The 19,060-nt window shown below is 43.8% G+C and overlaps 1 protein-coding gene across 1 annotated transcript; it reads left to right on the plus strand.

The window, feature by feature from the left end:
* The first annotated feature begins 481 nt into the window (after positions 1 to 481).
* LOC147125268 (protein Wnt-11b-like) lies at positions 482 to 17,621 on the plus strand. Its single transcript, XM_086000277.1, has 6 exons — positions 482 to 1,688; positions 1,790 to 1,943; positions 2,347 to 2,582; positions 8,933 to 9,210; positions 13,815 to 14,107; positions 16,424 to 17,621. The coding sequence occupies exons 2-6, from the start codon at positions 1,867 to 1,869 to the stop codon at positions 16,596 to 16,598; spliced, it is 1,059 nt and encodes a 352-aa protein (XP_085856403.1). The 5' UTR covers positions 482 to 1,688; positions 1,790 to 1,866; the 3' UTR covers positions 16,599 to 17,621.
* The last annotated feature ends 1,439 nt before the right edge of the window (positions 17,622 to 19,060 follow it).

Genomic DNA, 19,060 nt, shown 5'->3' on the forward strand with positions numbered 1-19,060 from the left:
CCCCTCAACCTCCTTTGCTCTAATGAAAACAAATCCAGCTTCTCCAACCTGTCCTTGTAGCTAAGATCCCCCATCCCCAGAACCATTCTGGTAAATCTCCTCTGCACCCTCTCAAGTGCCTTCACATCCTTTCTAAAGTGTGGTGACCAGAACTGGACGCAATTCAAGTCGCTGATACTGGCAGATCTTGGTATTTTGTATCAGGATTTACCCACCAGCGAGGCACAGCACTAATAAAAGCCCTTTCCAAAACTCCAGACCCACAACAGTGAAACAGGGCAAACCAATAAGGACTGTAAGCAAAAAATAAATGATTGAGTTACCTGTGTTCGAGGACCAGCTAGTTAGGTTTTATGGGCAGTCTGGGTCCAGCCGGTTTGGACAAGCGTGTATATTGGATGAGGCTTCATACCTATTTTGTCTGCCACTATTTAGTCTACCATAAGGAGTTTTTTCTAAAATAGGAAACGTTAACGGAAACGCAAAGCGTTGGGTATTGAAAATATACATCGGATACGATCAGTTTGGTACTGCTAGCAACGCAATTAGGAACGATTTAAATCATGTTTTTCTTCTGATTGTAAATGACTGTGGATTATTAAAGCGTAGGGAGCGAGGATTGTTTACAGAATGGTGTTTGTACTTTGACTACTGAGAGGTGCCTGGATGTTCTAAAACCTGTCTTGATGCCCTACAAGAAAAAAAGACCTAAACTTGGTTCTGTTCACAGATTAACAGTGGGCAGCGCAGAGCGGTATCCGTGTAACCTTAACTGTGGATTTAAAACTAGCTCTGGGTAAACCCCGAGTGTCTCCGAGTACATTCACTGTGCTTTATGCAGACCGTTCGGGACAATCGGCGCCTTAAAACTGGAACAGTGTCGCTCAAGTTACTTCAACTCGGATGCTTTTGATCGCCATATTTTTGGGCAATTGTTCAATAACAGAAATATATAATTCTGATTCCTTTACCATCTGGTTCGGTTTGTATAATCAATTGAGGGGAGGGGAACCCCAGCCCTGATGGAGACTGAATGGATTTCAATGCCAGAGCCCCGTTCTCCAGTACAATAATGAATGTTTTTTTTCGCCGAACTGTCCTGGAGCAAACCCATGGGGGATGGTGTTGGCAGGAGCTGCACTGTGTGTATTTGCCCAGTGCAAGATTAAAATGAACAGGAATCCGTCTCCCTGCCTTTGATGTCTGAGCAGATGCCGCCAAGCCCCATTCATTCCACCTGAAATCCACATCGTTGGCTGGAATGGGCGACGGCTCGCGTCACACTGAGCTATAAAGGCAAGGGGGGGAATTCCAGGGCCAGTGGAACAAACTTCATGAGGAGAGATCTCCGCCACACCAAACGGCTCCCCGAACACCGGCCTCTTCGCGTATTGCAAATCCGAATCAATCAACCCCAGAATTCGCACAAGACAACTGCACTGGGAGAAAAGTTAACACACCACAAAAAAAAAGGCAGCGAAAGGAATAGATGGAAACTTCACATCTGGGATTAAAGCGCAGTTTTTACAACTTTCGGACCCCCTTTTGCAGCTAAATCAATCAGCCACAGATCTGAGTGCAGACTGACTCATTTGGACGGATTTCTGCTGGCTGGTTCCATCTCCTTTGATTCGGACACTTTGTGAAATTGGATCACATCGCCCCAGCCATTTGGAGACAGATAAAAGGTTTACATAGGCGATGTCTTTCCAAAACCTATTAAAGATTAATGCAAGCGCCACGCAGCTTCTCAAATGTGTTTACAAACTCTCTCTGTGTGTTATTTCAGGTCCTGCCACAGACAGACGAGCTGGGTATCGGAGTCTGGTCAGTGATCATCCGGCTGGTTATTGGGGAAGATTGAAAATGGAGATTGGGATTCGCTGCATATTGTTGCTGCTGGTCGTGCCTCAGTGGCGGCTGTGCGACGCTATTCAGTGGCTGTAAGTACAACTATCAGGTACAGCTATCGATTTAAGAGTGAATGCCACGATAGAATGAACATATTTTAAAATAGAAACAATCTTGACTTGTTTTGCTTGTCCCGGTAGATAACGAAGCCAGGGGCATTTTTAAAAAAGAGAATCGCGTTTTATTCTACTTATTCTGTCTAAAAAAATCATCTTTTACTTATAAAATGCAAGTAGTCCAAAAATCGTGGGTAACTGGATCGAAAGAGCCATTGGGGTGTGGTCGGTGCTTTGAATCCTCTCATTAGGATTTTAACAAGTTGTGTTAATACATTTTGATGAATTGTGTATTTTCGAAATGTTCTTACGAAGCAGATATTGAGCACACACACACACACACACACAAACTTAACTCGTGTCTGTTCTGGTTTAACAGTGGCATCGCAGTGAGCGGCCCGGCTTTAGGCTGGAACCACACTCAGCATTGTAAGCTGGCCGGTGGCCTGGTCCCGGACCAGCTGCAGCTCTGCCGGAGGAACCTGGAGCTCATGCACAGCATCGTCTTCGCGGCCAAGCAGACTCGGCTGGTGTGCCAGAAAACCATGGCAGACATGAGGTGGAACTGCTCCTCCATCCACTTAGCACCCCACTTCAATCCGGACTTGAACAGAGGTAATGCACGTTTCTTCGTGATACTGTAGCTCATCAGCGAGCGATTTAACAGATAGTCCTCCCAGTATAAAAAAGACGTTTTAAGGGTTTAAGTCTTACATCGAGACTATTTTGACTTCTAGGTGCAGTACTAAGAGGGTGTGCTGCAGTGTTAAGAGGCGCTGTCCTCCCACCAGTCATTAAATGGAAGTGTGGTCTGCGGTTTAGGGAAAAAGAAAGACTTGCATTTATATAGCGCCTTTCACACCTCAGGACGTCCCGAAGCGCTTTACAACCAATGAAGTACTGTTTGAAGTGTAGTCACTGTATTGTAGGAAATGCAGCACCCAATATTCACACAGTAAGCTCTCACAAACAGCAATGAGATCTGTTTTAGTGATGTTGGATGAGGAATAAATATTGGCCAGGTCACCAGGAGAACTCCCCAGCACTTCTGAATAGTGCCCTGTGATTTTTTTATGTTCTCCTGAAAGGGCAGAGGAGGCCTTGGTTTAACATCTATTCTGATAGACAGCATCTCCAACAGTGCAGCACTTCCTCAGTGCAGCACTAGAATAGCAGCCTCGATTATGTGCTCATGTCTCTGGAGTGAGGCTTGGACACACAGAGGCCAGAGTACACTGAGCTAAGGCTGACACCTAGGAAGTTAAAGATCCCATGGCACTTTTTGAAGAAGAGCAGGGTGTTCTCCCACTATCCTGGCCAACATTCATCCCTCTATCAATAGCACTAAAACAGATTAACAATTTATGTCTATATAGAACTTCAATTATGAAGTGCCTTATGCCCTCAGGATGCCTCAAAGAACTTCATAACCAAATAATTATTTTTGAAATGCAAGCATTGTACAGCTGCCAATTCCACAGAGCAAACAGCAAATTAGATGAAAAGTTAATAATTGAGTTGGTTGAGGAAAGAGTGTTGGTCAGGGCACTGGGAAAGCTTGCCGCTCTTCAAATAGCACCATGGGAGCTACCTGAACATCTACCTGAACAGACAGCTAGGGCCTTGGGTTTAACACCTCATCCAAAGGACGGCAGCTCCCATAATGTAGCACTCACAACTTGCATTTGTATAACATCTTTAACATAGAAACATGTCTGAAGGCTTTTCACAGAGGACTAATAAAAAAAATGAAGGTTGAGCCAAAGGAGGAGATATTGGGAGGGGTGACACAAGTTTGGTACCAGAGGTAGGTTTTAAGGAGAGTGAGGTGGAGAGGAAGAGGAGCAGGAGCAGCAGGGACACAAAATTAGTTAAGGGATAGAAAACAGAGTTGTGGTAAATGGCTGTTTTTTGGACTGGAGGGAGGTATATAGTGGTATTCCCCAGGGTTCAGTACTAGGACCACTGCTGTTTCTGATAGACATTAATGACTTGGACTTGGGGGTACAGGGCACAATTTTGAAATTTGTAGATTACACAAAACATGGAAGCGTAGTAAACATTGAGGAAGATAGTAATAGACTTAAAGAGGACATAGACAGGCTGGTGGAATGGGTTGACACATGGCAGATGTAATTCAATGCAGCAATGTATGAGGTGATGCATTTTGATAGGAAGAACGAGGAGAGACAATACAAGCTAAATTATACAATTTTAAAGGGGGTGTAAGAACAGAGACACCTGGGGGTGTTTGTGCACAAATCTTCGAAAGTGGCAAGACAGGTTAACAAAGCAGTTAACAAAGCATGTGGGATCCTTGGCAAAAGTCATAAAGTTATGCTAAACCTATATAAAACACTAGTTCGACCTCAGCTGGAGTACTGTATTCAATTCTGGCACCACACTTTGCGAAGGACATGAAGGCTTTGTAGCGGGTACAGAAGAGATTTACTAGAATGTTTCCAGCGATGAGGGTTTACAGTTACAGGAATAGACTGGAGAAGCTGGGGTTTTTCTCCTTAAAACAGAGAAGGCTAAGAGGAGATTTGAAAGAGATGTTTAAAATCGTGAATGGTTTAGATAAAGTAAATAAAGAGAAACTGTTTCCAATGGCTGAAGGGTTCAATAAACCAGAGACGACATGAGGGAAAACGTTTTTACACAACGAGCGGTTAGGATTTGGAATCCACTGCCTGATGGGGTGGTGGGTACAGATTCAATAGTAGTTTTCAAAAGGGAATTGGATAAAAACTTAAAGGAGAAATATTTGCAGGGATATGGGGAAAGGACCAGGGAGTGGGACTAACTGGGTTGCTCTTCAAAAGAGCCGGCGCAGACTCGATGGGCCGAATGGCCTCCTTCTGTGCTGCACTATTCTATAATTCTACGAGCTATTTCTTTTTAGGGTTAAATTAAACTTACAATAAAATGTTCATACCCAATCATAGATTACGAACTCTAAATCTGTACACCTACTGTTGCCTTCGATAGAATCACACTGAGTTGCCTCATGATATTACTCTGAGTAATGTCTTTCAATGTATTGTCTGCCATTGAATGGATGTTTTTAAAATAAAACAAAAGGGTGGCATCCTTTTACACAGTGCAAAGCTGGATAAGGCTGGGCATTTAAAACAAAGGGCGCATGAGTGAAGTGGGTTTAGTCATGCATGAGTGAAATGGGAAATATGCTCAACTGTGCCTGTGGACAGGATTTAAAAAAAGGCAACAATCAAAGATCAGACTTTTGTTCTTGCTGTCTGGTTTTATAAAAATCACTGTGCAGTTGACCCAGAATTGTGTTGAGATTCAACAGATCACCCCTAAGAGAAGGCATCAAATACCCTGAACATCACCCTCCCATCAATGAATTCTGCAATTAAGAGTGTTTCTTCACTTAATCATAAATAGATTGTTGTTGATGGCGAATATTTTTGAAATATTACCTCCAGATTGCAGAAAGATGCATTATACCATCCACCCAATTCATTTACTTTAAAATCATTGTCCTTACCTTAAAATGCCTCCATGGCATTGCTCCACTGTACCTCTGCAATCTTCTCCAGCCCTACAACCCAGATGCAGTCTCCAATTTCAGGACATTTAGTATTCCAGTTCCCTTTGCACCTCCACAGGCAGTAGAGCTTTCAGTCATCATACCTCTATAGTTTGGAATCCCTTTCCCAAATCCCTTAGTCTTGCTTCCTCTCTCCACCTTTCTTAACACTTAATACTTTACAGCATGCTTTTAGACACAGTTTCTAATTTTTTTTCCAACTTTTTGCTCGTTGTCTGCAGCTACCCCATAAAGCACCTTGTGATATTTTATTACATGAAAGTCACACAATAAATGCAATTTGTTTTTATATAATTTAAGCGCGTTCTATGTGGTGCTTTCCGCTCCGACTTCTTAAAATTCCTACATAGAATAAAAAAACCTTAGAGTTAGAAGTCAGCATTGTACCGATACTGCAGCATGACACTGAAAGTTCATTTCAACATGCATTGAAACAAGCTTCTAAAATCTGCCTGCTTTGGTTTAGGATTTAGCTACTGCAATGAGTGTATCAATTATATATACCAAGATAGAGAGGCCATTGATATTAACAAGTGAATTAAAGTCATACTATAGAGAGGATGATGAATTCCTCCTTAATTCATCATCCAAAATAAGCTGCTGTCCTGTGAGGTACTAAGCCAGAGACCCAATATTCTGCGAGGTCCTATATTAAGGGCTCAAGCAGCAATCACCATAAAGCAGCAGAAAAGAAAAGAAGTATTCCATGTAATTAAAAAGAAAACTGGATATCCATGAATCAATTGACAGCAATACAATCCTAGGGTTCAGCTGATCCCCTCAGTCTTTGCTCTGATCTATGACTTGCACCCTTTGATTGCTTCATCACTTTGTAAACACACAATCATTTTATATTCTATGCAATTCAATCAATGGATCCAGATGGCGTCATAAACCACAAGGGCAAATTTTCCAGTGATTTATGTTTGTTGTTTGAATCCTTCAGTACCATTCATGTGCAATAATTTGCTTGCAACACATCCTTTTTAGCTCCCATTATTAATTGGATATCCTGAAGTTGTTGACCATTTGACTTTTGGAGTCGGGCAGTAATTTCAATCTCCCTCAGGAGATGAAGTAACTTGGAGAGGGTCCATGGCAGTGCAACTTTATATAACTGATTCATAGCAAGGCTTGATAGGTCAATGTGCTCTTTCTTGTTTCTATGCTTTGTAACTACTCATGGACCTCTCATGGTATTGCCCATTGTCAGTTGGTAACGCTGTTTATAAGGACTGGAGCATTATACCATGTAACAAGAAATGTTTTATATAATAGAAGAAATACACCCTCCAGCCCTTGCACTTGGGATATGTTTTGGTAGAACTTTTTGAAAAGCAATAAAAATAAATGATTACATAAATAAAACTAACCTCTTCAGTACACAAACATTGTTTACCCCCTTTCGTTCCCTTTGAAATGATTCCTCTGGCTGCATTAAGATAAGATCCGGCAGTTACTTCCCAAATCTATAACACTAAAAGTCATGCTTCAAGTGTATGAAGGAAATATCATAGCTGAGAATGTGACCTCAGAGGCATCACACCTTCACAGCATCATGTAGGGGAAAACAAAAGTGATAGGCTCAAATCTGTTTAGTTACTAATCACATTTTTGAGTAACTAAAGGTGAACACATCAGACGTACCAATGAGGAATGAGCAGCGTAGGCAGAGAACTGAGCAATCAAATCCTTCGATTTACATCGATCTTTCATGAACGGCAAATACCAAGTCCACCACCAACCAAATCGCCCCTGTAATTTCTAACGTCTGTTTTTGTCTGTCATTTTCCTTTTTAGTCAGATACGTGTATGCAGCTAAAAATATTCCTAACAATCACATCAAATATTACACAATTCTGAAAAATAAATGACTAAACTTATGCATAATATTGGTCATTTAATCTTAAGAGATTCCTGGAGGATATTCCTCTCACACCTGGGCCTGCACTTCTGCCTGAGACCAGGGGTTTAATTTAGAAATTGCAACTTGGCCTTGTGTGCTGTGGATTTTCAGCTGCCATGGAAAGATTCTAGGCATGTGCGCCTGTGCAGGTACATGTGCACATGAGAGAAAGAGATGCATCATGGGAGATGTAGTTTTCACGCCCCCCCCCCCCCACATCTGTGAAGCTTAAATATCCAGATCATACTCTGATAATCCCTCAGGAAAGTTACAAATAACAATCATGAGCTGCGAAAGACAAGAAAAAGAACGCAAATAAAAATGTTTTAATTTTTTTTCAGCAAATTGGACAGTCGTTGAGTATATTCAAGGCTGAGATAGATAGATATTTTGGACTCTAGGGGAATCGAGGGATATGGGGATTGGGCGGGAAAGTGGAGTTGAGGTCGAAGATCAGCCACGATCTTATTGAATGGCGGAGCAGGCTCGAGGGGCCGTGTATGGCCTACTCCTGCTCTGATTTCTTATGTTAACACCATTAAATTATGATCTAACATAGTTTGGAATTCGTTTTTTTTTGCCTTTTTGAGAACGATTGATGTTTGTGCCAGTGCCAGAGGGGGATATTTATGAGGCGTGGGCCCAGGCTATCTGAAAAGGCTAATTGTTTATAGCTGCTGATCATTGGAGACTTGACAGTGGGGAACAAGCTCCTTGGGCAGTGCTATACCAATAACAGCTACCCAATAAAGCATGGCAGCTAAAAATCCGTAACACATAAGGCTCAGTTAACATCTGATTTGTCATTTTCCTTTTTCAATCAGATCAGTGTATATAGCTAATAATACCTTCGCACACGCTGTGTGCATACTTTATCACGCAATATACAGGATGATATCACTAGTGTGACATGCACTCATCTGGGGATCCATTGGGAGGAGAGAAAATTCTGGTGTTTTTATGTTGAGAAATGGGCAGTAATCGCTTTTTGCTGATGCACCAATCCAGAAAAATTCAGGAATTGGTGGATATCAAGTTTAAAGGTCTCCAAAAAAGAAAGAAGGTACTTGCATTTATATAGCGCCTTTCAGGGCCTCAGGACGCCCCAAAGCGCTTTACAGCCAATGAAGTATTTTTGAAGTGTAGCCACTGTTGTAATGTAGGAAACGCAGCAGCCAATTTGCTCCCACAAACGGCAATGTGGTAATGTCCAGATAATCTGTTTTAGTGCTGTTGGTGGTGAGGGATAAATGTTGGCCAGGACACTGGGGAGAACTCCCCTGCTCTTCTTCAAAATAGTGCCATGGGATCTTTTACATCCACCTGAGAGGGCAGATAGGGTCTCAGTTAAAGCCTCACCTGAAGGATGCATATATAGTATACGTTAATAACTCGTTAATAACTAGTAGTCTTCATTGAAACCTTTGTGAGATTTGACCGTGGTCTTCATGTCTCTTTTGCTTTATTTTGCATGTGTTGCAGGAACAAGGGAATCATCCTTTGTGTACGCCCTCTCCTCTGCCGCACTCAGTCACTCCATCGCTCGGTTCTGTGCCTCTGGCGAATTGCCAAGCTGCTCCTGTAGTCTGATCCCGGCTGAGGTGCCCGGGCCTGACTTCAGGTGGGGTGGTTGTGGGGACAACCTCCGCTACGGGCTGCAGCTTGGCTCTGTTTTTGCAGATGCACCAATGAAAGGCAACAGGGCTGGAACACAGGCAAACAGGCTGATGAATATGCACAACAATGACGTTGGCAGACAGGTAAACGGCTAACAGACTGAAGCGTTTTCTTCCTGCATCATATTCCATGGTTACACTGCACCTCAAAGATTGTGTCTAATATTCATGCTGTGATATGTATTCTAAATAAGTGCCAGTATAAATAAGCCTTACTTTGGTACTTAGTTTCACATTAGTATCAATTTGCACCTCAAGATCATAGGAACATAGGAACAGGAGTAGGCCATTGAGCCTCTTGAGCCTGTTCCGCCATTCAATGAGATCATGGCTGATCTGTGACCTAACTCTATAAACCCGCCGTTAGGCCCATATCCTCAATACCTTTGGTTAACAAAAATCAATCACTCTCAGATTAAAAATTAACAATTGATCTAGCATCAATTGCTGTTTGCGGAAGAGAGTTCCAAACTTCTACCACCCTTTGTGTGTAGAAGTGTTTCCTAATTTCACTCCTGAAGGTCTGGCTCTAATTTTTAGACTGTGCCCCCTAGTCCTAGAATCCTCAACCAGCGCAAATAGTTTCTCTCTATCTACCCTATCTGTTCCCCTCAATATCTTGAAAACTTCGATCAGATCACCCCTAAACCATCTAAATTCTAGGGAATACAACCCTAACTTGTGTAATCACTCCTCATAATTTAACCCTTGGAATCCAGGTATCATTCTGGTTAACCTACGCTGCACTCCTTCCAAGGCCAATATATCCTTCCTAAGGTGTGGTACCCAGAACCGCTCACAATACTCCAAATTCACTGGCACATTGCAACAGTAAATGATGTCCTTCTACGTACTTCATTCTCGCCCCATGTTGTAGTTGACTGTTTCCATCTACACAGTTTAACTATGGCAGCTGAACTCAGTCCACTGCTGAGAGCCTACCCCAGAACTGGGAAGCTCTACTCCAGCTGTGAGTGGGCTATAAACAAGGTAGCTTCCCTCAAGAGCTGAGTGTGCAGAGTGTAACCTGGTAGCTCTACCCAATGACAGTTTACCATGTACCTAGGACAGATCCATATACTGAGTGCATACTGTATAACCAGAGCAGCAACTCGGAATGTATGTATAAGCAGAACAGCTCCAAATACCAAGATATACAGTACAAGCAGTGCAGCTCCAGATACTGAGTATAAAGTATTCAGGGATGCTCCATATACTGAGTACGTACAATATCACCAGGACAACTCCACTAATAACAACAACTTGTATTTATATGGCACATGTAATGTAGTGGTGAAATGTCCCAAACTGCTCAACAGAGATGGAAATGGAAGAGTTAGGGGAGGTGACTGACCATATGGACAAAGAGGTAAGTTTTGAGGAGGCTTTTGTAGGAGGGTAGAATGGAGGAAGTGGGTAGGTGCAAAGGAGACACGAGTTGGAACAGCAAGGGCATGTAGGGCTGGAGGAGGTCATAGTGGTTGGAAAGGCATTGTAGAATTTGAAGGGATTTATAGAATAGGACAAGGATATTAATTCAATACATTAGGGGAATGAGAGCCAATGGAGGTTGGTGAAGACAGGACTAGTAAGGAAGCGGAACTTGATGTCAGACATGATGTGAGCAGTCGAGGTTTGGACAAATTGAAGTTCATGTAGGGTGGAGGAGTCAAGAAGGCAGCAAGGAGAGCATTGCAGAGATGAAAATATATTGAATTTATACACATAACTAGGACAACTCCGATTAATCCACCCAGAAGAGTATCAATCTACCCACACAAGAATCACAGAAACCCCACAGTGCAGATAGAGGCCATTTCGGCCCATCGAGCCTGCACCGACACACATCCCACCCTATCCCCGTAACCCCACGTATTTAATCCCCCTAACACTAAGGGTCAATTTATCATAGCCAATCAACCTAACCCGCACATCTTTGGACTGTGGGAGGAAACCGGAGCACCCGGAGGAAACCCACGCAAACACAGGGAGAATGTGCAAACTCCACACAGACAGTCACCCGAGGCCGGATTCGAACCCGGCTTTCTGGCGCTGTGAGGCAACAGTGCTAACCACTATGCCACCGTGCTGTCGGGTGACTGTCTGTGTGGAGTTTGCACATTCTCCCCGTGTTTGCGTGGGTTTCCTCCGGGTGCTCCGGTTTCCTCCCACAGTCCAAAGATGTGCGGGTTAGGTTGATTGGCCATGATAAAAATTGGCCCTTAGTGTTAGGGGGGATTAAGTACGTGGGGTTACGGGGATAGGGCTTGGGTGGGATGGCTGTCTGTGTAGGGACCGGGTGCTAGGGTTTGGATGATCAGCCATGATCTCGCTGAATGGCGGAGCAGGCTCGAAGGGCCGAATGGCCCACTCCTGCTCCTATCTTCTATGTTTCTATAATGCAGCAGTTTCACCTGTAAGAGTATACAGGGTACGCAGGGCAGCTCCACCTATTGAGAGTATATGCAGTATAACAGAACGGTTCCACTTACTGAGGCTATATAATGGCCCAGAAATTCGAGTCAGAGGCTTCCTATGGGTGCAAGCCTCTGACCTGCACTTACCTAGCGCACTGGCCGTTGAGCTGTGGGCCAGCGTGGGATTCCGATCCTGGGCCTGCTCCAACTGCCGGCACGCAGTGCTTGCGTATCCCAGGGGCGCAGTTAGTTCGATGCGTCCCCTGGGATCCCGTGGGCCATGGAGAGCCAGTGGTAGCAGGGAATGCCCATTCATAAAATTGACAGGAAGAGCTGTCAAAACCATAAATACTATAAGCCCCAAAACATCGCTAAAACTTCAAATAATTTTTTTTTTAAATCACATTTTTAAAATAACTATAAATGATATAAAATAACTATTTTAAACAATATACATTTTTGAAAAAAAAATTACATTTTCTAACGGGGCTAAAAATAAACTTACCTTTCTTTAAAGTATTTAAAAATAATAAACCTGTGGAAAAAATGTTTTAATTTTAATTAATTCACCACTTACCTTGTTAAAAGCAGGCCTTGTGCCTGCTTTTTATATGTGTAACTCCTGGAGACTTACCCTCCCGGAAAAATCTGGAAGAAAAACGTAAGTTCAATGCGCACGCGCTGCCTCTCCGGCGCACGCGTTCGACCTCTGAACCCCTTCCTTTAAGGGAACGGAAGTTCCAGTTTCCCGCGCATGCGCAGTGCATGCACAAAACCGGCACTTTCGTTGGGCCTATACGTGAGTACCCCGTGCGTACTCACCCGTGGAGACCCGAATTTCTGGGTCAATATACCCACAGCATCTCCACATACTGAGAGTAAATAGTGTGCCTGGGGTAGCCCCACTCCTGAAAGTATTACCTGGGCATCTACACTCAATCCACCCATTGCTTAGCTATACTTTCATGGGGAGGCACCTTACAGAAGCTTAGGAAGAAGAAAAATCAGGAATCACATCATGTAGGCCGTTATGGGGCACTTCATTGTCTGAGAAAAGCATTGAAGGAGACTTCAGATCAGATCTCCAATTATACAGTCACTGAGGAATAATGTGCCATCTGAGATTGATAAAAAGAGACCAGAGTTTAATTCGGTGCAACATTAGAGAACATGGGGTGAAAATGACATTGTCACAACTACCCTTAAAAATGTTTTAAATTTAAAAAACATGAAATTAAACCCTAGCATTAAAAGCGTCAAACGTCAAAAGTGCAAGAAGTCCACACTGCAGCAGATATATTTTTCCCTGCAGCAGACATTGGGTTTGTATTCTGGAAGGATGAAATCAATTAGGCCAAATGGCTTTCTTTATCTTCTTCATCTAAACCGGTCTTGTGATCTTGTATTAAAGTGGAGGTTTTGGAATAGGCTGATTACTAGCCTTGCCAGAAAATGAGCTTTCCTGAACCCGAGATGATCAAATACTCCACACGGGACAAAGATTTCTTTGCTGCTGGATCCAGGGAAGGAGTGAGGAGAGTCGAATGTTGGAAAAACTCAGCAGGCCAGGCAGCATCGGTGGAGAGAGAAACAGAGTTAACATTTCAGGTCGATGACCCTTCGTTATCATCGACCTGAAACGTTAACTCTGTTTCTCTCTCCACAGATGTTGCCTGGCCTGCTGAGTTTTTCCAGCGTTTTCTGTTGTTATTTCGGATTTCCAGCATCCGCAGTATTTTGCTATCGTCAGAGTAGAATGTTGTTTGGAGCACAGCTGAAGGTTAATAAGTGCAGTTATGAGGATAGATGGATATGCTTGGTAACATTTAGCAACCAGGGAGTTTTATGTAGAACTTTACGGTGGGAGATTAAATAGGTGAAGTAGAGGCTACATGGTGTGTGCAAGGGCTGAGTGAGCCATTTCTTGCTCAATGTTATAAATCTCATCATCATAAAGAAACTACTCATGAAATAACGCTGGACGGCCAGCTGATGGCGCCGTCCAAGGAGTATAAATACTCGGGCATGGGCCCAGCTTGTCATGGACATTTTGTAAACAGGAACTAGTGAAGGACAACTAGACCTCCATGTTCTGAAACAAGTTGATTAAAGCTTGGCTTTATACTCAAACCAAGTGTGTAGTGAGTTTTATTACGTCACTCCATACTTGGGTAACTCTTCCCACCCGTTGCAGCAATGCTCCTTGTATTATGTGCAGGCAAAGATTTGCATTTTCACTCCACCTCGCTCACATGCATTCTCTCTTACCAGATGTTGATTGATTCGTTGGAAACCAAGTGCAAGTGCCACGGTGTTTCTGGCTCGTGTTCTGTTAAAACCTGTTGGAAGGGATTACAGGAACTAAACAACATTGCTGTGGACCTGAAGGCAAAATACCTGGCAGCCACCAGAGTGATCCACCGTCACGTTGGCACAAAGAAGCAGCTGGTGCCTAAAGAGCTCGACATAAGGCCGGTTAGGGAGAGTGAGCTGATTTACCTGGTGGGCTCACCTGACTACTGCACAACAAGTGAAAAGCAAGGCTCCTACGGCACTCAAGAGAGGTAGGGGCCAGGCCAACTGTGGTTCCTGCATTGTCTCCCATTTCCTGTATGTATTCAAGTAATTATTATACTAGATGTGATGGATTTATTCCCCTCCTGACTAGATGGGATTCAGTACTGCTGAGATACAATTCCACATGTGCCATCCACTCTCCAGGGCTTTGCCCTGTGACCATTCCACACATGTTGAGTTTAGATGGTGAGAATCAGCAGCCTATCAACTGACCCACTTTTGGGCAGAAGTTCCAATAGATCTTGCCCTCCTGTCTGAAGATCACAATCTTCTGCCCAAGTGCACTGCACCTGTAACTCTTGGGCATTTCGCTTTTCTCTCGCTAGAATAGAACAGGAGATCTCCAATGATGTGGGATCTTGCCAGCCCGCACAGGGATTATGAAACCTTTATGGGAGCCTATACTTTTAAGGGAGAGGTTACACTATGGTGCGGAATGCTAAGATAGCATTTTTTTTTGTGGAGGTCTTTCATTTCCACTGGGCACACACTTCATAGCTGTCTCTTGCTTTCCTTCACTAAAAACTTAGTTATTTGTGATAATGTTCACAAATCTCACAACCATAGGGATTGCAAAGAGAAACAGAATAAGAGAAAAAAACAGTGGGGGAAAAAGTGGGCAAAATATATTAATGACTAGCTGGGGGTGCCCGGTGTTGCCAGGGCTTTTTTGGGCCGCGCGGTTTACGGCTGGGCGCTGCCGCTCCTGCGCGCTGTGTCACTCTTTCCCTCCCTGACCCTCTCTCTGTCCGTCCCCCTCTCTCTCCCTGCCCCTCTCTCTCCCTGCCCCCTCTCTCCCTGCCCCTGTCTGTTCCCTCTCTCTGTCCCTCCCTCTCTCTCCTTCTACCCCTCTCCTCTCCCTCCCTATGGCTGGGTGCTGCCGGGTCCCACGCTCTGTGTCACTCTTTCCCTCCTTGACCCTCTCTCTGTCCCTCCCCCTCTCTCTCCCTGCCCCTCTCTCTCCCTGCCCCTCTCTCTCTCTGCCCCTCTCTCTCTCTCTCCCCCCCTCTTTCTCCCTGCCCCTGTATGTCCCCTCTCTCCCTCTGATCTCCCTCCCTCCCTCCCCCTCTTTTGGCACCCGGGGAAGGGCTTTGAAAATTGAGCCCGGCCGCGGTGGCCGTGCGGGGCCTAGCGGTTCAGGCCCAGCCGGGCTCTCATGCTGAGATGGACCCCAGCTGATTACCTGGTGCGCCCGGCCGCCGCGCCACGGGTAGCGCGGTTTATGGACGGCCACTGACACTCCCCTGCCCGCTCTGTGTCTCGGGCCGAGCGGTTGTGAGGCCCGGCCCGAGTGACTCCAACTCACCTCCCGCTCCCGGAGCCGCAATGTGGGGGTTTGTTTGGCTGGTGCCGTCGCTGTGGGGATGAAAAAAATGGCGGCGAAGTGTCGGGAGGCTGCACGATTAGGCCCGCCCACAGACGGCGGATTGGTCAACCATCAGGTCATTGAACTGTAGGATTGGTCAACATCACATCACTCAACGCTAATGAGCGGTAGGATTGGTAAACCACTAATGAGCGGATTTTTGAACGTTTTTTGTATAGTGTCCGAACAATTTTTGTGTGACCAAAAAGTAAATATGCCTGTTAGACTCCCCTAATGATAAGCTTTCTTTTGATATAACATGCGTGTAGGTACGCTCTATAACTTTTGAGTGTATAGCGGACAGACAGACAAACAGACAGACAGACAAACCAACTCGTTTATATATATAGATATACTTGGTCACCTCCTGATGCCCATGTGACAGATGCAGCTTGTTGCTTTTAGCTGCGTTTATGATTTTGGCACTAGTGGATGCATCGGGTATAAAGCACATGATTGGCATTTAGGATTTGTCAAATATGGAACCAACTTGCTATTTGACTATAGAGGGGATCACAGCTGAGATCAACCCTCTCTTCATCAGATGTCTACACACTTGTACTTTCTAAAAGGGATCATCAGTTAGTGACCAGGAGTGCGAAACCTGGGCTATTTCCCTTCACCCTTCCACCCCCATAATAGTTGAGGGTCACTGAGGCTAATTGTAGTGTCCCATCTGAATTCTGATAACAGCATAGACTGGGATCTGTCTGGTGCTGTGCCCTTTATATGGGGTTTTGCCAGTTATTAAATAGCCCAGATAGGGTCAAACATGTGCCGGACACTATAGTATGTTCCAAGGCCCCAGGCAGCTCGGTGTCATTCTATTCAATGGATGTATTCAGTGGTTTACAGGTCCAATTTCATGGTAATTCTAGTACGGTCTGTTGCTTGAAATTATCTTTAACTGGTCTTCCTTTATTTACTTCACATACAGACAGTGCAACAAGACCTCCGTGGGCAGCGACAGCTGTAACCTGATGTGCTGTGGTCGGGGATACAACGCGTACACAGAGACGGTTATAGAGAGATGCAATTGCAAATATCACTGGTGCTGTTATGTAACCTGCAAAAAATGTGAAAGGACTGCAGAAAGGTATGTGTGTAAGTAACACCTTACAGTACAAAATGGCATCATAGCACTAGACTAAACTGAGCAGTATCTGAGGACATAAACCGTAGGGATGATTTTAAAAAGCCTGGAGACTGGTTGCCAAAGAAACACCATTTGTGTACTACTGGGAAAATGAGCGGAATTGAGATAAACATCCATATTGAAAGAAAAGAACAGCAGAGAAGAGACAAAATCAAAGAGCCAAGAGAAAGGACTCTGCTCATTATTTTCAAAAGATTGGCAAATGGACACATCTTCATTTATCATAAAAATTCTTCTGTTCCTTTGCTATGTTCAGTGACCTGAAGGACAGCTTAAATGTTTGGCAGGATGAATGCCAGTGATTTGAGGAAAGAGAATGGCATTGAAAAACGGGAGAGCTGCGATCAACAATGATCGATTGTTGAAGAGAAAGGAAATGATGATCAAAAGCACAGAGCCAAAAGGCGAGCTGCTTACTCTGGGAAACATTAAACAGGGCACACTTTACAGCACTGCGGGAACAAAGGAGGCGGATTATCCATTCTGAATCCTTAACACTGAAATGCTGGGAGTATAGTGCAGCACAACAAATCTCGAACAATACAATACAGACATTCCACCTCGTTGGGAGTGTCATTTTTAAGCCATTATACGATGACGAATTCCTATGTGCTGGAGACTATTACAATGTGCAATAAATGTGCCATCCTACCACTGACAGATATAATTCACTTGGAAAAGGATTTTGTTGTAAAGCTTTCAGTGTTGCCAAGTACTTGGCAGTTCTTATTTATAGAAGTGTTTTTTTTTTGGGGGGGGGGCGTTGGGAGAGGGCAGGCTAAATATATTACTTTTTCACATAGGCTGGAGTATCAAGCTTTGGCGAGGACAGTTCTAATGTACATGAACAGGGGAATGTGGCATTGTACCACACTGTCACGTTTATAATTTTGTAGTAGCCAGCTAGTACCTCCACTTTGTGTTTTTTTTTAATGTCTGCTTATTATTTATTTTGCTAAATAAAACATTTTTTTACTGGTCTAAAGTTCTGTGAATAGTCATTTTAGAGGAGATGTGAGTGGGATCATGCTTGTTAATTTAGAGGTAATTTTTCCTGTTTACCTCACTAACTGTACTTCAAATCGATCACGAGCCGTAGCACTGTGTTCTCACTCTCAGGATTCATTTTTCTGGAATAGTTAACTCCCTTATTATTCATCCACTCTGAAACTTCTGCAACCAAGAGTACAGGTGCTAGTCGCTCCTGTAAGCTGCCAGGGGTCATCGAAGCAGAATTCTCACCTATTTGCAATTTATCACTTAGTGCTCCTTGAGCAACACAGATAGCAGGTGTCAGCCATGGCTCAGTGGCAGTACTCTTACCTCTGATTCATAAAGGTTGTAGATTCAAATCCTATTCCAGGTGGGTGTAAAGAATTCCATGACACTATTTTGAACAAGAGATGGGGAGTTCTTCCTGGTGCCCTGGCCAATATTCACCCCTCAACCCAATACCTTAAAAAAGAACAAGATTATCATGGTCATTATCACATTGAAGTTTGTGGGATTTTGCTACTTGCAAATTAGCTGCCGTGTTTCCTACATTACAACAGTGGCTACACTTCAAAAGTACTTAATTGGTTATAAAGCACTTTGGGATGTCCCAAGGTCATGAAAGGTGCTATATAAATCTAGGTTCCTTCTCCAATACCACTGCCAATGACCTATTTGCAATTTATCCCATAGTGCTCCTTGAGCAACACAGATAGCAGGTGTCAGCCATGGTTCAGTGGCAGACCTCTGATTCAATGACCTTTATAGTGTCAGGAGGTACTGCCCAAGTGTTACTCTTCCCTACACTATTCCTCCACGGCTTTTGCTTGGCACCACAGATCTTAGAATCAAGTCAATTTTTATTTTAAATACACTTACCCACCACCACCCCCCCATTTTTTTTAAATGTCCTTCCCTGCTCCCTTTATATTTGAATCTAGGAGCACAGGCCCTGCTCCCAAGTTACTGCCAATAGCACTCTACAGTCAATCTATTCACTAGTGCCAGCAGCAACATGGCCTATTCTCCAACATCCCATCCTTAAATCTTTGCTTCCCCACAGATGGGGGCTGAGATTGGGAACTCACATGTGTAGAATTGTGTGGCCATAAATCTGCAGCACCATAAATTCTTGGCTATGGTGATTGTGCCATCAAGATGTCATGACCCTGTCACAGCATATTTAATATTTGCCATGCATATAGTCCTCTCTAGGTTCCTACATTTTATCATCTAAAAGGGTGGAGCATTCTGACGGGCTAAGCTATAGCGCCACCTGACTGGAGGTATAAAGAGTTTCAAACGAACAGTACAAATAAAAAGTAATCTGAAATAAAAAGGAAATGGTGGAAATGCACGGCAGGTACCATCAGCATTTGTCCCTTCTAATGAATGGTCTATACTCAAAACCGTAACCTGTCTTTT

The sequence above is a fragment of the Somniosus microcephalus genome, chromosome 1 (assembly GCF_052327205.1).
Source record: "Somniosus microcephalus isolate GS21.2 chromosome 1, FLI_Smic_1.0, whole genome shotgun sequence".
Lineage (NCBI taxonomy): Eukaryota > Metazoa > Chordata > Chondrichthyes > Squaliformes > Somniosidae > Somniosus > Somniosus microcephalus.

Excerpts from the sequence above, each read along its gene's own strand:
- LOC147125268 (XM_086000277.1), top strand. The coding sequence starts at position 1,867 with ATGGAGATTGGGATTCGCTGCATATTGTTGCTGCTGGTCGTGCCTCAG. Across the intron at positions 1,944-2,346 it reads TGCGACGCTATTCAGTGGCT|TGGCATCGCAGTGAGCGGCC; the intron begins GTAAGTACAACT and ends CTGGTTTAACAG. Across the intron at positions 2,583-8,932 it reads CAATCCGGACTTGAACAGAG|GAACAAGGGAATCATCCTTT; the intron begins GTAATGCACGTT and ends CATGTGTTGCAG.